This window comes from Aethalodelphis obliquidens, unplaced genomic scaffold (genome assembly GCF_003676395.1).
Source record: "Aethalodelphis obliquidens isolate GAN/ISIS:26980383/991018 unplaced genomic scaffold, ASM367639v1 scaffold2, whole genome shotgun sequence".
NCBI lineage: Eukaryota > Metazoa > Chordata > Mammalia > Artiodactyla > Delphinidae > Aethalodelphis > Aethalodelphis obliquidens.
In genome coordinates, this window is record NW_020837946.1 from 35700440 (window position 1) to 35718545 (window position 18106).

An 18106-nucleotide genomic window follows, 5' to 3' on the forward strand; every position below is an offset into this window, starting at 1 on the left:
TAATGTTAAAATGCACCTGGAATAAAAGAAAATTATTCATTGAGCTGTTCTACAGGAATACTGCTGATATCTTGCTGGTTTCCTATATCTGTCTCACAGATAATTTGTGGGCTTTATCCTACAATATACCCAACATATACCTATTTTATCAGCATCTATCTGTATGCTACCACAAACCGTGAGAGCTGTTCTCTTGTACTTTATAGGTGATCTGTTGCAGGCCTTCATGAAATAAATATTTCTTGTATTTGAGGTACAGGGGATAAAACTATCATTTTGGTTTATTTTAAGAATGGTTTCACTTAGCTATGTGTTTAGCAATAATAAGCTTCTCTACTCAGTTGTGAGCTCCATAATTACAGGGATAGTGTGTACTGGGTTATCTTTGCATCTTAGTGACTTATGCTGGAGACACAAAAGAAAAATTTGTTAAATGAATGATGATTAATGCTTAATATAAACCTTGTGATGTTTTATTGCTTATATTGTATTATCGGCACATTTTATTTATCACTCAGAAGTAATCAACTTTCTAAAAACTTGAATCAAATATTGATGAACTGTAACGTGTATTGTCACCACTCTTGTTTTCACATAGTTAGAGGTACGAATGATATGAATGATGCATATGAATTAGGCATCTACTGAAAAGAGTATTTGGTTCCTTTGAGATAGGCTCTAAACTGATAAAAATAACAAATACATATGAACACAAACAGCTATTGATATTTCTCTTTGTGATACGTCCAGTCTGGCAGAATACTGCATCGAAAGAGTGAAAAACTGGTTTCCATTATTGCATCTTTTTAATTTTGGACAAAACTTGCCTCCATTCCCAACCTAATTTTATGTCACTAATGGGAAATTTACCTACAATTGCATTTTTTTATTTGGTCTAAAAGCATAACATGAAGAGTGGATTGGTCCTCTGTATTTTAGTGAACAGATTTGTCTAGATATAAGCAATTTTATTTATATTATGCTCAATTCAATCATGTTAACATTTGTATGAATTTCAACCCCAAAATAAAGGCCCATAATTTGGGACTCAAAGACCTTGAAATTGCATCTTTAATAATCCTCAGCGCCAGGCATTTTGTAAATGTTCACAGATGATAAATTCTTTGGAAATAGGAAAGATGATGTGGGAAACAATGTTTATGTCTGAAATGGCACTGTTGAGGGAGAAGATTTTTTTCCAGAGAAGCTGTCTCTTCAGGCCCTGTCACCTGTTTGCTTATTGGTCTCATATGTTCCTTTGTTTAACATTAAATGTCAAGTCCCTGCCCCATGTGTGACTGTGTGATTGGGCACTGGCACACGGGCAGAGCTGAGTAGAAAGGATATTGGTCCAGTAGTTAGAAAACTTGTCAGCTGAAGCCCTGGGGCCTGGTTCTGGCTGTCACCCACAGATGTCCTTGAAAACTCACTCTTCTCTGATCTTCATCTCACTTTCAGGTGTCATACTGACCGCCTTCTCTCCTTGTGAAGATGAACTAATAGTTTGGAAAAAAACGCTTTGTAAACTGTAAAGTAACATAAAGGGATATTGTGATAAAGTAAGCTCCTTCTAAGATACACAAACTAACCAAGAGTATTTACTGTGCAGCTGTATAGAGAAAGGAATTACTTCAGGCTGGGTTGATGAGAGTTGGAATTATTCTTGGTGCAGAATTTGAAGAATGTGTACGATTTCTAGAAGTGAATGCATGGGATCAGTACTCCAGACAGAGTGAGAGTGTGATATATATTCAGAGAAGAATTGGGAATTGCCATTTATTGAGCATGTACTGTGTGCCTGGCTGGGCTTGAGTGTGTGTGTGTGTGTGTGTGTGTGTGTGTGTGTGTGTGTGTGTGTGTGTGTGTGTAAAGTACTATCTAATCATCATTAGTTTTCCTCATATTTTGGATTGGGGCTATAAAACCTACTCATGGAATGTAAGCATTAGAAATAATTCTGTATACTTATAGTTATGCTGTTTTTATTGAGATTTCTCCAGCACTGCGAGTCAGATATCCCCAGTGGGAACATAACTCACTCTTCCTTCTTCGTTCGCCTTCACTGTACTGAAGCATTTCTTGGGGTCTGTATCCCTCCTTAGAGGGAGCCAGGAAGAGGCTGTCATAGTTGTTAGATATACCTATTTGGATTATTTCAGCTCTTTTTTTTCTCCCCTCAGAATGCTTCCCTTTTTTAATCCATCTGAATTCCAGTATAGGTTCATCATCCTAAAGCTTTGATGGTGTTACATCTACACCCAATAACTTTCAAAGATCTATTTTCCCCTAACTTTTACTGAGCATTTATTGTGTGCCATCCCACTGCTACATTCTGATTCTCATTTTAAGCCTCATGGCAACCCTAAAGAGTAGGCACTGTTATTATTCCCATCTTACAGGTAATGGAAACCAAGCCTTAGAGAGACCAACTGAATAACTTGCCCCAAATCTTGCAGCTGACAAGCAGAGGAGGCTGGGCATGGACTCACCTCTGACTCCAGGCCTTGCTCCTGACCTCTGACCCATACGGTGCGTTACTGAGTTGGGCATCTGAGGCCTTCCAGACTTGGAACCAAGATCTTTTCCAGTCTTTGCTTCTGAAGTGCCTCACACTTGAACCAGTATGACTTTACAGGCTACTAAGAAGAGCGAGTGATTGACGTACAGTCTTCCTTTGTGATTTAAAATAATGAGGGCCTTTTATAGGCACTTGACTAAATTAAAGATTAAATGATATTGAAGTCATCCCTGAGTAAATATTTTTGAAATAACTTGACTGTATCTTTCTTTTAGGGAGCATTAAAAGATGTCTAAATAATTACTGTAAATGATTAATTGTTGGGATTAATGATATCCAGGCTCTGTACTAAGGGCTCTGCATTCAATCTGCACAATATTCCTATGAGGTCAGTACTTGTATTGTTCCATTTTACACATGAGAGGACTGAGGCATAGAGAAATTCAGTAACTTGCTACAGTTACATGGTTAGTAGGTGAAGGAGGCAGGATATGAACAGAGGCAATTTGACTTGGAAGCCGGAATTCTTTGTCACTATGGTCTACTGCTTCCCATTTTGATTTCCTCAATTAACACTTGACACCAGCCCAAGAAATACTTTTGTCTATTTTATATCTGGGAAGGAGGACTGTATTTCCGAAGAAGGTTATTAATACTTTAGACAGAGACCTTATTTGGAGGAAAGGCTTATTAAAAAGAGTTACTCCAAGTCCCTGCCAGGCTGGAGGAGAGCAGCCTCTGGACATCACTGTCCTACCAGATCTGGTTCCTGCAGACTCTGGTAGGTAGTTGAGCAAAGAGCATGACTTCTAGGTGCAGGTTAGTCAATATGGTGCGAAAAAGAAAAAGCACACGCGCTTCCCATTGTCTGAAAATAGCACGTGTCAGCAGCTCTCTTCCAACATGTAGAAACCACCCTGTAGCAGCTGCTCCCTGTGGAGGCATTAAGTGTTGTGAAGACACCTGTATGTGTCTAATTCCAGCCCAAACAAGTCTCCTTCCAGCTCATCAAGGTGGGGAGAGAATTTATCTAAATGGAGATTACTGTTTTCAATAGAGTGACTTGTCTGTCATTTCCTGTAGAGATTCTTCCCCCTCCACCTTTTATTAAATTGAGGTATAATTTACATACAATAAAATATATGCATATTAAGTGTTCGGTTACATGGATTTTGACAATTTTCATACCCGTGCAACCACCAGCCAAAACTAGAAAATCCCCTTTATGTCCCCTGCTGTCTGGAGGTAGCCGCATTCTGACTTCTCATAGATGAGTCTTGCCTGTTCTTGTATTTTATATAAGTGAAATCATTCAGAGATATTCTGTTGTCTCTGGCTGCACTGTGGTATAAACTTACAGCAAAACATTCCTCAACAGTAAAAAGGAATGAACAATGACACACACAACAGCATGGATGAATTGCCTCTAGAGTTATGCGTTAAAGTTTACAGGATTCATTTGCTTCATGCTACCTTCATATTCTTAGTAACCAAAATGACCCACAAAATTGGCTTCTTCTACTTGCCTATGATAGTGTGCAATTGCTGACTTCATTTTTTTCTCCATCTAATCTCTTATAATAAAATATCATCTTTAGAAGATGGTCAGTTTATACTCAACCTATGGGCTATCATGATAATGATGTTTTAAGGGGATTAAAATTGTGGAGTGATTTTTTAAAAGAAGGAACTGTGTTAGACATGTTACATGGTATCTTTTTAGTACTTTCACATGTCAGAAGGAGTAAAAGAAGCAATGAAGCAGACCCAGCCTCTCCTGGATGGCTGTCCAGTGGGCCCTGGATGTTCATTTTCATGACTACTACATGCTGTGTGCTGTGCACTTTTCATTGTCATGAGAGAGAATGTTAGGAAAACTATCCCCACAAGAAAACAGCTTTTCTTGGCAAGTGAAATATGACTTAAGGAGCCAGAACTGGAGACATACGGTACTATGAATGAGAGCTGTGTTACTTTACTGGATCTGAGTCCAGGCACTATTTATACTGCAGCATATTCAGCACCAGATTGTTAAATCTTAATACTGAAACAGTGCATCATTTTAATATTTTTGTTCTGTTTATTCCCTGTTTTCAAGCATTATGTCAAGCATTGCGCATTCATTGATTTCATCTTGGACAGGACGTGTGCCCTGACCAGAAAGTTCATTTCCTATTATTGAAATTTCGGCCCATAGCTGTAAAGCAGCATTTTGTGAAGCTTTTAAAAGTTCACTTGTGTATACAGGTGTTCTGTCTCTTTGGTGATAAAATATATTTTTTGAAAGAACAGTGTAGTTGGACTCACCTGCGTTGTCAAAAATAAAAACAAAAATGCTGTTTCTCTTCTATCACTAAAACATAGCTGTTTTGGATATGGGACAATTTTTGATATCCTGGGGACCTTTGGATTTTTCACAGCATACAAATAAAATGTTTGTTACTGTGTTGTTTGTGAAATGGGCTTCTCTTTATTTTTCTTCATCTATGTTATATGCGCCCCGTGCACCAGATTAGATGGGTCCATCTTGTGAATAACTTAGCATTTTCACCACGTGCTGCTGAAGCTGTCCCATGAGTCTGCCCAAGTTTGACCAGGATTTTTATTCTCTCTCCATTGTCACGAGTGTTTACCATATGTAGCAGGAAACCCGCAGGGAAAGGGTACCGCTGTCACTGTAAAAAGAACTGAGGAATTTAAAAAGAAAAAAAAAGGAAGTTGAAAGCATCTCTGCTATTTCTGATCTGTGGTCAATCATTGTGCTATGGAAAACAAGCCCTGTGCCTCGTGAAATGTGAATCTGGAAGTGAACTCTCACTGCTTCTTCAGCTCCAGATGCTATTCGCACTGGGGTTCACACCACAACCAGGATGTGACTGTGTGTGTGCTGAGCCCACACACAGGAATTTTCTTGTACAATTCAAAACCGAATCTTATATTTACTTAAGCCTTGCTTTTTTTTTGTCTATGAAATCAGCAGTTCAGTATATTTAGCATCAGTCTTAAGTTAGACTGTGAAACAAGACTTTGGGGGAAGGAAGTAACCGTATGGTTTTCTAAGTAATTTAAGAAAGAGGAAAACATAAAAAAACTGATTGTCCATGATTAAACCTCATCCTTTCATTCTCATCTTCCTGTATAGTTAACTCAATTGTCAGCCAGAAAGAAAGAGTCTATTGCACTGGGTTGTAAAATATCTCTGAGTGGGCCTTGAATGTTGACTATTGGATGACCTTCCTAACATTGAACAAACAATGGGAGGGTTTAATAAATAGCAGATATGTGTTTATTATGTTTTTCTTCCCTGTGCAGGAATAATCAAGCTTGGGAGGTGGAACCCTCTCCCCCTCAGTTATGTGACAGATGCACCCGATGCGACAGTGGCCGACATGCTGCAAGATGTCTATCACGTTGTGACGTTGAAAATCCAATTACAAAGGTGGGTGTCTCTGAACATCTGCCCTTCCTAACTCTCAGAGCTGCTCCGTTGATCATAGAGTCGCTACCGAGATCAGCTCATCCTGTCTTTGTTAATTTCTAGACATGGGATGAAATGAAAAAAAAAAAGAAGGGGGGGGCCGTCACCAGGCATCTTTATAGTCCACATTCCAACTGTTTTATGTTTTGTTTTCAGAAGCAGTGAAGTGGTAACCTAGGGGAAGCTTGATAAATCATTAAAAATCTGCAGCCTTTAAAGGGGAACTTTCCACAGCCCCTAATTTAATGAGTCCTCTGGTTAAATGCTTAGCACATAATATTTGAAGAATAAACACCTCTGCTGTTTCAGGCTTGTGTTTGAGGGGTGAGTTTGGTGCCCTTGTAGCCTGCTTACCAAGAAGCTGCTGGTACTGGACGCCTCTTGCTTTCCTCTCTGGTGGCCTGCAGAAGTTCTGGGGATGATTTCTTTTTTTCAGATACAGCATGCAGAACAAATTATGCTCTAAAGCATCTAGAGTTTCTCTGCAGAGTCTTGTATTGTAAAGTGCCAGCAGCTCACGTGAATTAATGAATATTGTCCTTTACTGTAAAGGTTTTGAATCTACCCCTTTTGGAGAATTTACACTTTAATAGGGACCCACCATTCCTGTCCTTGTCTAGGAATGCTTTAATGTCTTTTCTTTAGTTTTTTGTTAGCGAAGTGACATCTCTGGATTGTTCTATGAGGGTGAAGGGTAGACCTTCAAATTTGATGAAGCGTTTGTTTACATTTAACCTTAGGAATGTCCAATAATTAAGTTTAAATTGTGGAAGTTTATAATCACACTGTCATGCCATTTCTATCAGTAGATTGGAGAAATCCTATTTTAAAAAATTGGCATCTCTTCATATCCGAAGTGACCGGTTTTCTCAGGCTAGTGTGAGAACCAACTGAAAGAGACCGTGATGGGCTCTGTCAAGGTCCTAGAGAAGCAGTTTTGCTTCCTTTCCCTCATTTTGGGCCCACATTCAACCCTGTTCTTTGGTGGTTCTCCTAATGCTTCACAGGACCCAGGGGTGACTGCTGTACTCTGCATTTAAGGGTTTGCATGTCATTCATTCTTGCTGTGTTTTCCAGTTGTTCGAAGTTGGAAGACTTGCCTGCGGAGCAGTGGAACCACGCCACGGTCCGTAATGCCTTAAAGGAACTGCTCAAAGAGATGAACCAGAGCACATTAGCCAAAGAATGCCCTCTCTCCCAGGTCAGTGTCTTCAGGAGAAATGAAGAAGCCAAGGGTGGGCTGTCTGGCAGGAGGGGCACACCTGCTCAGACAGCTGTCTTTTATTTTATATTCACACTACATCTTAGGTGGAAAAAAATATGGAGGTTGTGGTGCTTTTTTTTGTAGAGGAGAACTTATCACTTATTGAGAGCTCTGATATAGTGGGAGTCACATTAAAACATTTTACACTCACAGTCTTTAACTTCTTACATATGTCGTAGGAGGTAGATATCAGTGTCTCCATTTTATAGATCAAGAAAACAAGGCTCAGAGAAGCACTTTACCTGCCTAAGCTTACTGAGCTGGTTAAGTGGCAGGTTGCAACCCCAGCTGAGACCTCCCTTGCCAAAGCTCAGGCTTCAAATCACTGTGTTACTTGGTCAATGAAATGGGTCAGCCATGCCAAACCCATCTTAATTTGTTTTTATTTGTTTATTGAGCCTTTTCTAGGTCTAGCAGAGAGCGATGATCTTTGCATCATACACGCTTGTAGAGATTTGGGAGTGAGCTCACCACATGAAAATGCACCACGAGAAAAAGTGATACTCTGTTTCCACTGAACTGATCATAAACTAAAACAAGCCACAAAAATAAGAGATTGAGAGGATCAAAGGGAGGAACAGCAGAAGAAAGGGCTCACGGTTCCATTTGTGTTCATGGGTGAAGGCCCCACTTTTTCTAATAACATAATATTTTGGTGGCTATGGGGAGTGGCTTAGAACTGCTGTGAAATGAACTCAGGTTAACATTATCTAAAGCCATGAATGGAAATCCATTTTCTGGTGTGAGTTGCTACACTTGATTTAAGACAGTAGACTGACTACATGTCTGTCAAATTCAAGGGAAGATGACAAGAACCATAGAAACTTGATGTGTCCTGAGCTATGTTCCAGGATAATAGTCTTTGGGGGAAGCAAGAAGCCTAGTGGTTAAGAGCTTGCATTGTGGAATCAGTCAGATCTGGATTCGTGTCCTGGCTTACAAGCTTTTGTGACCTCATCTTTATAAGCCTGTTTCTTTGTATGTAAAACCAGGAGAGTAATAGTTCTAAGTCATATAATGAGGAGTAATGAGATAAATCACATAAATTCTTGGCCTGGTACATCGCATACAGTGATACTCCATAAATAGTACCAGCTGTTATTCCTGAGACATGATATTATTGGTGTGAACTGAATAATTTTTATATGCGTCTTGGAGGGTGTTTTAGAATTTAGATCCTCTGAGACAAAGCCTGCTATTAATATTTTTGCTTCCAGAAATTCAGGACGGCATGTACCTGAGTGGTAGATTGAAGGGGACACCATCAGTTACATCCCTACTTTTGTGCTTACAGCTTTCACATAGGCCATTTCAATACCTACCTGTAGGTATGTCCATAGGTGCTAAAGCTTGTTGCTAGAATTTTGATTTATTCCAATGTGATTGCTTATGAAGTTCTAAAAATAAATATTTTGAATTATTCTGATCATATACAGGGACTGGATAAAGAACAATTTAGGGAAAAAAAATTTCAATCATTTCTCCTAAATTTTACGATTAGTCACAATTAATTTTCTCTTGGATTTACTTGAAAGTCAAATTGGGCTTTGCCTAGAAGTGGACAAGCTCCTAACAATATCACCAATTCAGAATTTTATCCAGGGCTTTTGAGGCCTATGGGAATTTGGTCAGAATTGATCTATTGTGATTATTAGGTTTGGTTATAACTATAAAATGTGGCTAGAGGGACAACCTGAGTGGAAAGAACCCACATTAGGGGCTGAGCACCCTGAGCTCTCATCTCAGTAATTTTTTTGTTTGTTTTTTTGGCCATACCACGTGGCTTGTGGGATTGAACCCGGGCCCCGGCAATGAAAGCGCTGAGTCCTAACCACTGTACCTCCAGGGAATTCCCGAATCTCAGTTCTTCTATGTTGAATGTGTGATCCTGGGCAAGCCCCTCCACTCTCAGAGCCTCATTAAACTCGTCTGTAAACTGGGCATGATTGTATCCACATATGTCACATAATTTGCAGGGTTGTCTTGAGATTCAAATGAGAACATCTTTACCCCTGCTGTAAAAATCCTCTTTTCTCCCCCATTTTCTGTTCTCATTGCTTGCCCACCTAGTTGCCCAAGCAGCTAGTTGCTGTTACTGTCATATTAGATATAATGGATTCTACCACTGCTGTATCTAAAATCTTCCTCCTTTGTGCCATTGCCTTGTTTAGACTTTTGTCACCTCTCATGTGAAATATTTTCAGTCATCCCGCATCATAATCTTTCTCCTGCCACCTGCTTCCCCAAAGCTAACATTGTGCCATTTCCTCATCTACAAGCCTCCAGAGACTCCCCCTGCTCAGCCTGTAGGAAGAACAGACTGCATAGCATAGCCCGTGTATACCGTCAAGATGCCACTAACCTGATTTCCCACCAGTCGCCTTCCTCCCTCTACCTACATCCACTCTGTGCTCCAAACCATGCAACTAATTGTTCTGAAACATTAAACATTGCTCAGACTTCACCAAAATATTCCCAAGGGTGGGAGCAACCTAATTAGTACCATCAGCACTTCAAGTCTGACAAAGCAACTTCTTATGTTACTTTTACAATTCATGAAAAGTAATACACAGTTTACTCCATATACCTGTGTTTCTGCTCTTTTTAAAAATGCCATAAAAATCGCTTTACCTGTGAAATTCTTAACCTCCCCTGTGCACATGAGAGTAGTCCTCAAGGGAGGTGTGCCATGTTAATCTGGGGCTTTGCTGGCCCCTGCACACGATGATGGTGACCTCAGAGTCCTGCAGTGTGACACTACCTTGCTTTTGCTCTGCGATTTCTCTCGGCTAGCCTGCGCTACTCTCTTCTGCTTTAGGAAATCTTTCAAATTCCAGCTGGAAAGTCACTGCTGGTGAAGAACCCTGACCTTCTGATTAAAGTAGTTGCTTCTTCTGCTTTTAGTAGCCTTTTGGACACACCCCTGTCACAGCACTTATCACAGCCTGTTGTCAGTGTTATCTGCCAGTTCTTGTCCCTTACTGAACTGCCCAGATAGCAGAAGCCATCTCTTATCTCCGTGTTCTCAGCATTCAGCACAATGTATATCTTCCATGTTGTTGTTACTCTAACTTTGGCCCAGTTGAGCTTTGGGGCTGGATATTCTTAGTGGTGGGGGAATGTCCTGTGGTCCTGTGTATTGTGGGATGTTTAGCAGCATCCCTGATCTCTATCCACTAGACGCCAGTAGCATCCCCCCTACCCAAACCCCCCGCCCTGTGACAACCAAAATGTCTCCAGACATCGCCAAGGGTCCTTGGATGGGAGGAAAATCACTCTTGGTTGAGAGCCGCTGCTCTCTAATGTATTAATTTAATAAATTCAATATTAAAATGTTTTAGAAAGTTTTATAAAATGTAAAGTTTTATTATTTCCAGTGTTCTTGGCAGCTCTAAAATGTTTTGAACGAGAAACAGTGAATACAGTACTTTGGTGGTTGATGCCCAGTACATTTTCAATCAAACGGGGGCTCAGTTCTGTTGCTTAGATATGGAGGAGATTTGATTGAGGCTTCCGGTATGCTGTGTGATTACGGAACATCTCACTGGGGGAGTCCTTCTCAGCCAGCGTGGGCATGTAATGTGGGCACCTGAATTAATCCTATGGCTGTTACCCTGAAACGTTCCGGATTATTCACTTAAATTGCATAGCTGGATTGCTTTTTGGTGTGGAGATAAGCTCACTCATTTTGTTGGTGGTTGTCATAGAATAGGTGCGTACATTTTTGTTCAATCTGTGCAGTGTGAAAAAGAATGAATTTTTGTTCTGAGACAGTGAAACAGTAATTTAAAAATGTATTTTACCAGCTTTAGTGGGGTCCCAGTTAGGAGTCAGGTACTTTACAATGGGCTGGGGGTACAGTGGTGAGGATGAGAGAGATGAAGCTTTCAGTATAGGAAGAAGAAAGTGGAGCACCAAATACTACTTACTTTAAAGCAGAATGGTAGATTATTGGGCTATCTAAAATATTCTCAGTTCATGAGTAAAAGATGCCTGCTTTTAACATAATTCTCCCTTACTACCCCCAAGCCAAACCATATTAGGTATTTCCTCACTTAAGTTGGGCAATTGCATAAAAGAATGATTCAGTGGCTAGTATATATTTTCTTGAACATCCCAGTGGTCTACATTTCAAAAGAGCAGCCTTGAAGACAGAAGGAAAGAGTGGAAAAGTCCATAAAAGGGCAACAATTGTAGGCTGAGGCATATATATTTAAAGGGAGGGAAGTCATGATTTAGCTGTATTCTGTCTGGCCAGGTGCTTGGAAAGTATAGGTTGTGTTTGTGTGTCTGTGTATTTATTTTTGATTTCACCTTTCCAAATGTGTTTAAGTGCTGACAGCCTCTTCCTTTTCCTCTGATGTCCCCCTGAGTCACCACTTCCAGCCTATAGTCTGTCCCAAGCATCCTAATTTCCTATACTTTAGACCCAGGTCTCCCTTATTAAAATGGTCTCTAACTGTTCCAATTTGAAAACATTATGAACACATCTTTCTGTGGCTCACTAATTTTTTTTACTGAAGGAAGAGTTAAAAGACAAAACCCCAGGTCCTCAGGGTTTCAATCCATTAAACTAAGAAGAGCTAACAGTGCCAGCCTTGATCACCTCATAGGTTATTAGGATGATCCAATAGAATGGCAATTTGCAAATGTAGGCGCACCTTCCAGCGTCCCCCTGCCTCCCCTCCTAACTTTATCTCTGCGACACTAGACATGCTTTTAAAAATTTTTTTTGTGGTAAAAATATATAACATGAAATTTATCATTTTAACAAGTTTTAAGTTTACAGTTTTTAAGTTTACAATTCAGTGGTATTAATTACATTTACATGTTGTACGACCATCACCCCCCCTGCCCCCACCCCGATCTATTTCCAAAACTTTTCATCGCCCCAGACAAAAGGTCTGTAACCATTCAGCAATAATTACCCATTCTTCTCTCCCCCAACAGCCCCTGGTAACCTCTATTCTGTGTTGCGTCTCTATGAATTTGCTTATTCTAGATGTCTCATAGAAGTAGAATCATAGAATATTTGTCCTTTTGTGCTGGCTCATTTCACTTAGCATACAGATACGTTTCTAAAACAGCTCTGTCCCATGCCCCTAGTTGAGGTTTTATTGCCAAATATTTGAGGAGCAAGATGACTGATGGGAGTTTTTGAACTGTGAAAAGGTTACTAGATTTCCAGTATGATGGTGATGTAGTGTTTATATAGTCTTTTAAAGACAGAGATTGTAAGATAATGATTTCTGTCATCCTAGGCAAGTCTTGCCCATTTGGGGATCATTAAAGGAACAACTTAAATGTACAATATGCCAAAATAATGAGGCAGTGAAATCAAGCAGCCACTTGGGTCAATAGAAAAGAACAAATTGATCATGCGCTCATCTACAGACAAGTGGCTGATCGACTGCCTGGACCAGTATTGTCTTAACCAGTTGCCAACTGTTCATTTCGTTTAATCTTAAATTCACGGATGTAGTGGGGATGCATCCTGTCCCGTGTGAACGAGGTGCCAGCTGTCCATTTCAGTTATTTTCATGCAAGGTTGTTTTAGATCATGGCCCAACCTCATGAACTCTCGTCAAAGAGGGCTCACAGGTGACAACTTCTAAATAATTTCCAGTGGGTGATTGAGACGACCATCTGAAATGATTGCCTGGAGAGGAGAGAGCTGGTGTCCACTGGCTCCACCTCTTCTGTGCTAGGCCTTCTATGCACACCAACTCTGAATCCTTACAGCCTCTGAGGCAGGTATCAGTATTCCCCTTTCACAGACGAGGGTGCCCCTGTCAGACAAGCAAACCATTCGTCAAGTCCCCTAGGGGAGGAGCTCTCGAATCAGCCCAGAGGAAGTGTTTCTTTCAACCAGAATGGCAAAAGCTTTCCATTCTGATAGTATAACTCAGAAATGGGGATGGAAAGGGACAGTAGAAAGTGGCCAAGTACCATTAATTTCTCATGATAAAGTAATTCCTCCAAATTATTTTTTTCCCTTTCCTATAACCTTAATTGGAGTATCATTATGATCTCATGTTTAATATGTTATTTAACGTATTACCAAGCAGAATGACAAGGCTGAAAACAAGCAAAGAATGCATATATCATTCATTGCCTGCATCATGCTCTGTCCTCTGTGTTCAGGTGGGAAGGGGGGCCGTGAGATGCCAGCTTCTCACCCTTCTTCTTGCTCAGACAGGGCATTCTCACCTATGGACCATGTAACTATTCACTTTGGTTTTAAAATGTTCTTTTTTACAGTGAGTGTATTATGCATCTGAAGTTTAGCTACTCTTAGTATAATTTTGCTGTTCAAACAAATCTCACTAAGCCAAAGGAAAAGTGGTGAGAGATACACAATTATTTTATCTTTCTTTTTTTGGGGGGAGGAAAAGGGGATGCTCAGATCTCTGTCTTTCCAAGTATATTGTACAAATCATCTTAACCTGTGTTTATTGTTTTGCTTTTTCTGTTAAGTTTTAAATTGCCTTTAGGTTCCTTAGCTTTCTCTGATTCTACACTTCTTAACTCATATAAGGGGCTGAAACTTTTTGTTTTATTTTTTGTCACCTTGTTTCTTGCTTTGTCTAAAGCATTGGTTGCAGAATCCACTTGGAGCTTGTGCTAGCTGATGGAGATGGTGATGAACATTTCCCATGAAACAGTGTGGCCTGGTGGTAGCGTCTCTTTGTGGTGCTTCCTGATGCTATTTGACTTTGGGCAAGACGCTTCTTCATTCTGAGTTTCTGAGCCCTTGGTTTGAAAAATGCAACCATACTTATAATCACAGGTGACATCTCTTCTCTGGGCTAGTCAGAAACAAACAAGTGAGTTTAAAATTTGTCTCAGGAAGCTAACAGAAAATTTATTTTTCTTAGCTATAATTTCTACTTAGCTGTAATAAGTATTAGTAACAATACTATAATATTCTCTTGCAGTTGGCTTAGAGCAAATTCAAATGAGCTAATAAGCTTTGCAGTAACTAATTCTGATATATTTTGATTCCTCAAAACCTTATTTTATTAAAAAATAACTTTTAAATATAAGTGGCAGATGGGTCAGAGTGACTGCAAATGAGGAAACGTAGATTTTTATCCCCCATCTACATTCTTCATATTTAGAATTTCATGATTGATTACAAAGAAGCCTGAAACTTTCAAAAATTTTTCTGTAGTTAAGAAGACATGTTAAACCTTCCTATTTATTTTAATACGTACTATTTTTCATAAAATAGCTTTGGCTACAGTCACTGTCTGTGTGCTGTTTATGGCTGTGACTAAGTATGAGAGGGGCTGCCTCGATTGCCCATCGCACACATCATCCTCCTTTCTTTCTCACATCCCACCACCATGAGAAGTGAAGCGTGCTTCCTAAATGCAAAGTCATTTTAATATTATTAGTCATTTAATATTAGCCTATTTAATTATAATATAAATATTCATATTTAATAAAACATAGTCCCTTTGTTTAAGTGTTAAAAATAACAGCACACATATCTTCTGGGTTATTTGAATCAGTATTACTTTATATTAACATGGATGCTGAGGAGGTGGCTGTATTCTGGATTGAAAAAGTGACTCATATCATGTTCATTTATCAAAAAGATGGAGGTATTCTAAAAGGCCAATTGTATGGTTGCTCTTGAATGATTGGAAAACATAAAAGAGCAATGTAGACTACAAAATTATATACATATTTTAAAAAGCAGTGAATGGAAATTAGATATTTTTTGGCAGGGTGGTAGGTGGGAGAGATTTTAATTATTACTCATCCCATTTTGCAGCAACTGTATCTCATCAGGTCTAAGATGCTACTGATTGTAAGATGCATCCCAATTTCAGTGATATTAAAGTACAGTCATCCCTTGGTATCCCAGGAGATTGGTTTCAGGACCTGCATGCGGATTCCAAAATCCTCAGATTCCCAAGTCCCTTGTATAAAATGACATAGTACCTGCATATAACGTACGCACATCCTCCCATATACTTCAAGTCATCTCTAGATTAAATGCTATGATAATAATTGCTGGGGTGTGTGTAGAAAATTCAAGTTTTGCTTTTTGGAACTTTCTGGAATTTTTTTTCCCAAATATTTTCAATCCACAGTTGTTTGAATCCCTGGATGAGGAACCATCCAGGGATACAGATACGGAGGGATGACTGTATTTTTAAAACGTGGCTGTAGAATGGATGCGATGTGGTAGATACAGATTCTCTGTGCTCCAGGACCTCTGGAGAACACTATTACTTGTAGAGTAAAAGTCAGCATGTGCGGGGTCTGTGTTAGCCCCTTTCAATTTTGTTTATAATGAATTAAGTTTTGATGTTTTAAAAGTAAATTGACATAGCATTAAGATGACCTTGTAGTGTGCGTCCAGAGTATTCTAGCGAGGCCTAGTGGTTCAGACTCAGGCTTTGAGAATACAGCAGTCTAATTTAGGGTTAGAAAATGTTCATAATTGAAACTGTAATGGTAAGACATAACATGACCTTTCATCTTAAATATCCCCAAGATGTACCTCTTCTGTTTTTAAAGCTCTCTCAGGTTGAATTATAAAAATTTGTATCCGTAGAGCTACTTTAAGTATCAACTAACTGTAAAGACCTGCAGGGAGTTAATATGAATAAAAGGTGCCACAAATTTGAAGAGGCATTTCTGGTGACTAAAGTTTCTCATGTTATAGGAAACTGTCTTTATTTGCTACCCAGATCCTTTGCTCAGTTCATAGCTTAAACCTATTTATTTTTTGTTCTGTTGTCAGCAGAGTTAGAAACTCACTTATAAAATATGGGGAAGAGAGCAAATCTGACTGAGTCTTTGGGTAGCCAACTCCTTTTTTTTTCCTATTACCTTTAAATTATTATTATTATTATTATTTTATTATATAAGTTTCAGATGTACAGCATTTACTGTTTGACATCTGTGTATACTACAAAATGATCACCACCACAAGTATAGTTACCATCCAACACCATACAGTTGAGCCCCTTCACCAATTTCAGCTACCCCAAAACCCTCCTCCCCTCTGGTAACCACTAATATGGTCTCTGTATCTATTAGTTTGTTTTCATTTTATTTTTTTTTAAGATACCACATGAGTGAAATCATACAGCATTTGTGTTTCTCTGATTTATTTCACTTAGCATAATGCCTTCAAGGTCCATCCATGTTGTTGCAAATGTCAGGATTTCATTCTTTTTTATGGCTGAGTGGTATTCCTCTGTGTGTATATACCACATATGCCAACTCCTTTTTATTTATCATTTTTTTTTATTTTTATTTTTTTAACATCTTTATTGGAGTATAATTGCTTTACAATGGTGTGTTAGTTTCTGCTTTATAACAAAGTGAATCAGTTATACATATACATATGTCCCCATATCTCTTCCCTCTTGCATCTCCCTCCCTCCCACCCTCCCTATCCAACCCCTCTAGGTGGTCACAAACCACCTAGCTGATCTCCCTGTGCTATGCGGCTGCTTCCCACTAGCTATCTATTTTATGTTTGGTAGTGTATATATGTCCATGCCACTCTCTCACTTTGTCACAGCTTACCCTTCCCCCTCCCCATATCCTCAAGTCCATGCTCTAGTAGGTCTGTGTCTTTATTCCCGTCTTACCCCTAGGTTCTTCATGACCTTTTCTTTTTTTTTTTCTTAGATTCCATATATATGTGTTAGCATACAGTATTTGTTTTTCTCTTTCTGACTTACTTCGCTCTGTATGACAGACTCTAGGTCCATCCACCTCACTACAAATAACTCAATTTCGTTTCTTTTTATGGCTGAGTAATATTCCATTGTATATATGTGCCACATCTTTATCCACTCATCTGTTGATGGACACTTAGGTTGCTTCCATGTCCTGGCTATTGCAAATAGAGCTGCAATGAACATTTTGGTACATGACTCTTTTTGAATTATGGTTTTCTCAGGGTATATGCCCAGTAGTGGGATGGATGGGTCATATGGTAGTTCTATGTTTAGTTTTTTAAGGAACCTCCATACTGTTCTCCATAATGGCTGTATCAATTTACATTCCCACCAACATTGCAAGAGGGTCCCCTTTTCTCCACACCCTCTCCAGCATTTATTGTTTCTAGATTTTTTGATGATGGCCATTCTGACCGGTGTGAGATGATATCTCATTGTACTTTTGATTTGCATTTCTCTAATGATTAATTATTTCATGTGTTTGTTGGCAGTCTGTATATCTTCTTCGGAGAAATGTCTGTTTAGGTCTTCTGCCCATTTTTGGATTGGGTTGTTTGTTTTTTTGTTATTGAGCTGCATGAGCTGCTTGTAAATTTTGGAGATTAATCCTTTGTCAGTTGCTTCATTTGCAAATATTTTCTCCCATTCTGAGGGTTGTCTTTTGGTCTTGTTTATGGTTTCCTTCGCTGTGCAAAAGCTTTGAAGTTTCATTAGGTCCCATTTGTTTATTTTTGTTTTTATTTCCATTTCTCTAGGAGGTGGGTCAAAAAGGATCTTGCTGTGATTTACGTCATAGAGTGTTCTGCCTATGTTTTCCTCTAAGAGTTTGATAGTGTCTGGCCTTACATTTAGGTCCTTAATCCATTTTGAGTTTATGTTTGTGTATGGTGTTAGGGAGTGTTCTAATTTCATTCTTCTACACGTAGCTGTCCACTTTTCCCAGCACCTCTTATTGAAGAGGGTGTCTTTTCTCCACCATATATTCTTGCCTCCTTTATCAAAGATAAGCTGACCATATGTGTGTGGGTTTATCTCTGGGCTTTCTATCCTGTTCTATTGAGCTATATTTCTGTTTTTGTGCCAGTACCATACTGTCTTGATTACTGTAGCTTTGTAGTGTAGTCTGAAGTCAG

General features: G+C 39.2%; 1 protein-coding gene across 3 annotated transcripts in view; it reads left to right on the plus strand.

Annotated features, from left to right (window-relative positions):
• The window catches only part of SATB2 (SATB homeobox 2), a 192176-nt gene that overhangs the window by 70478 nt on the left and 103592 nt on the right, over window positions 1–18106 (plus strand). For all 3 annotated transcript variants that reach the window (XM_027124972.1, XM_027124950.1, XM_027124960.1), the window contains exons 4-5: window positions 5831–5957; window positions 7074–7197. In XM_027124972.1, coding sequence (XP_026980773.1) covers window positions 5831–5957; window positions 7074–7197 — 251 coding nt within the window. The remainder of the gene's footprint in view (window positions 1–5830; window positions 5958–7073; window positions 7198–18106) is intronic.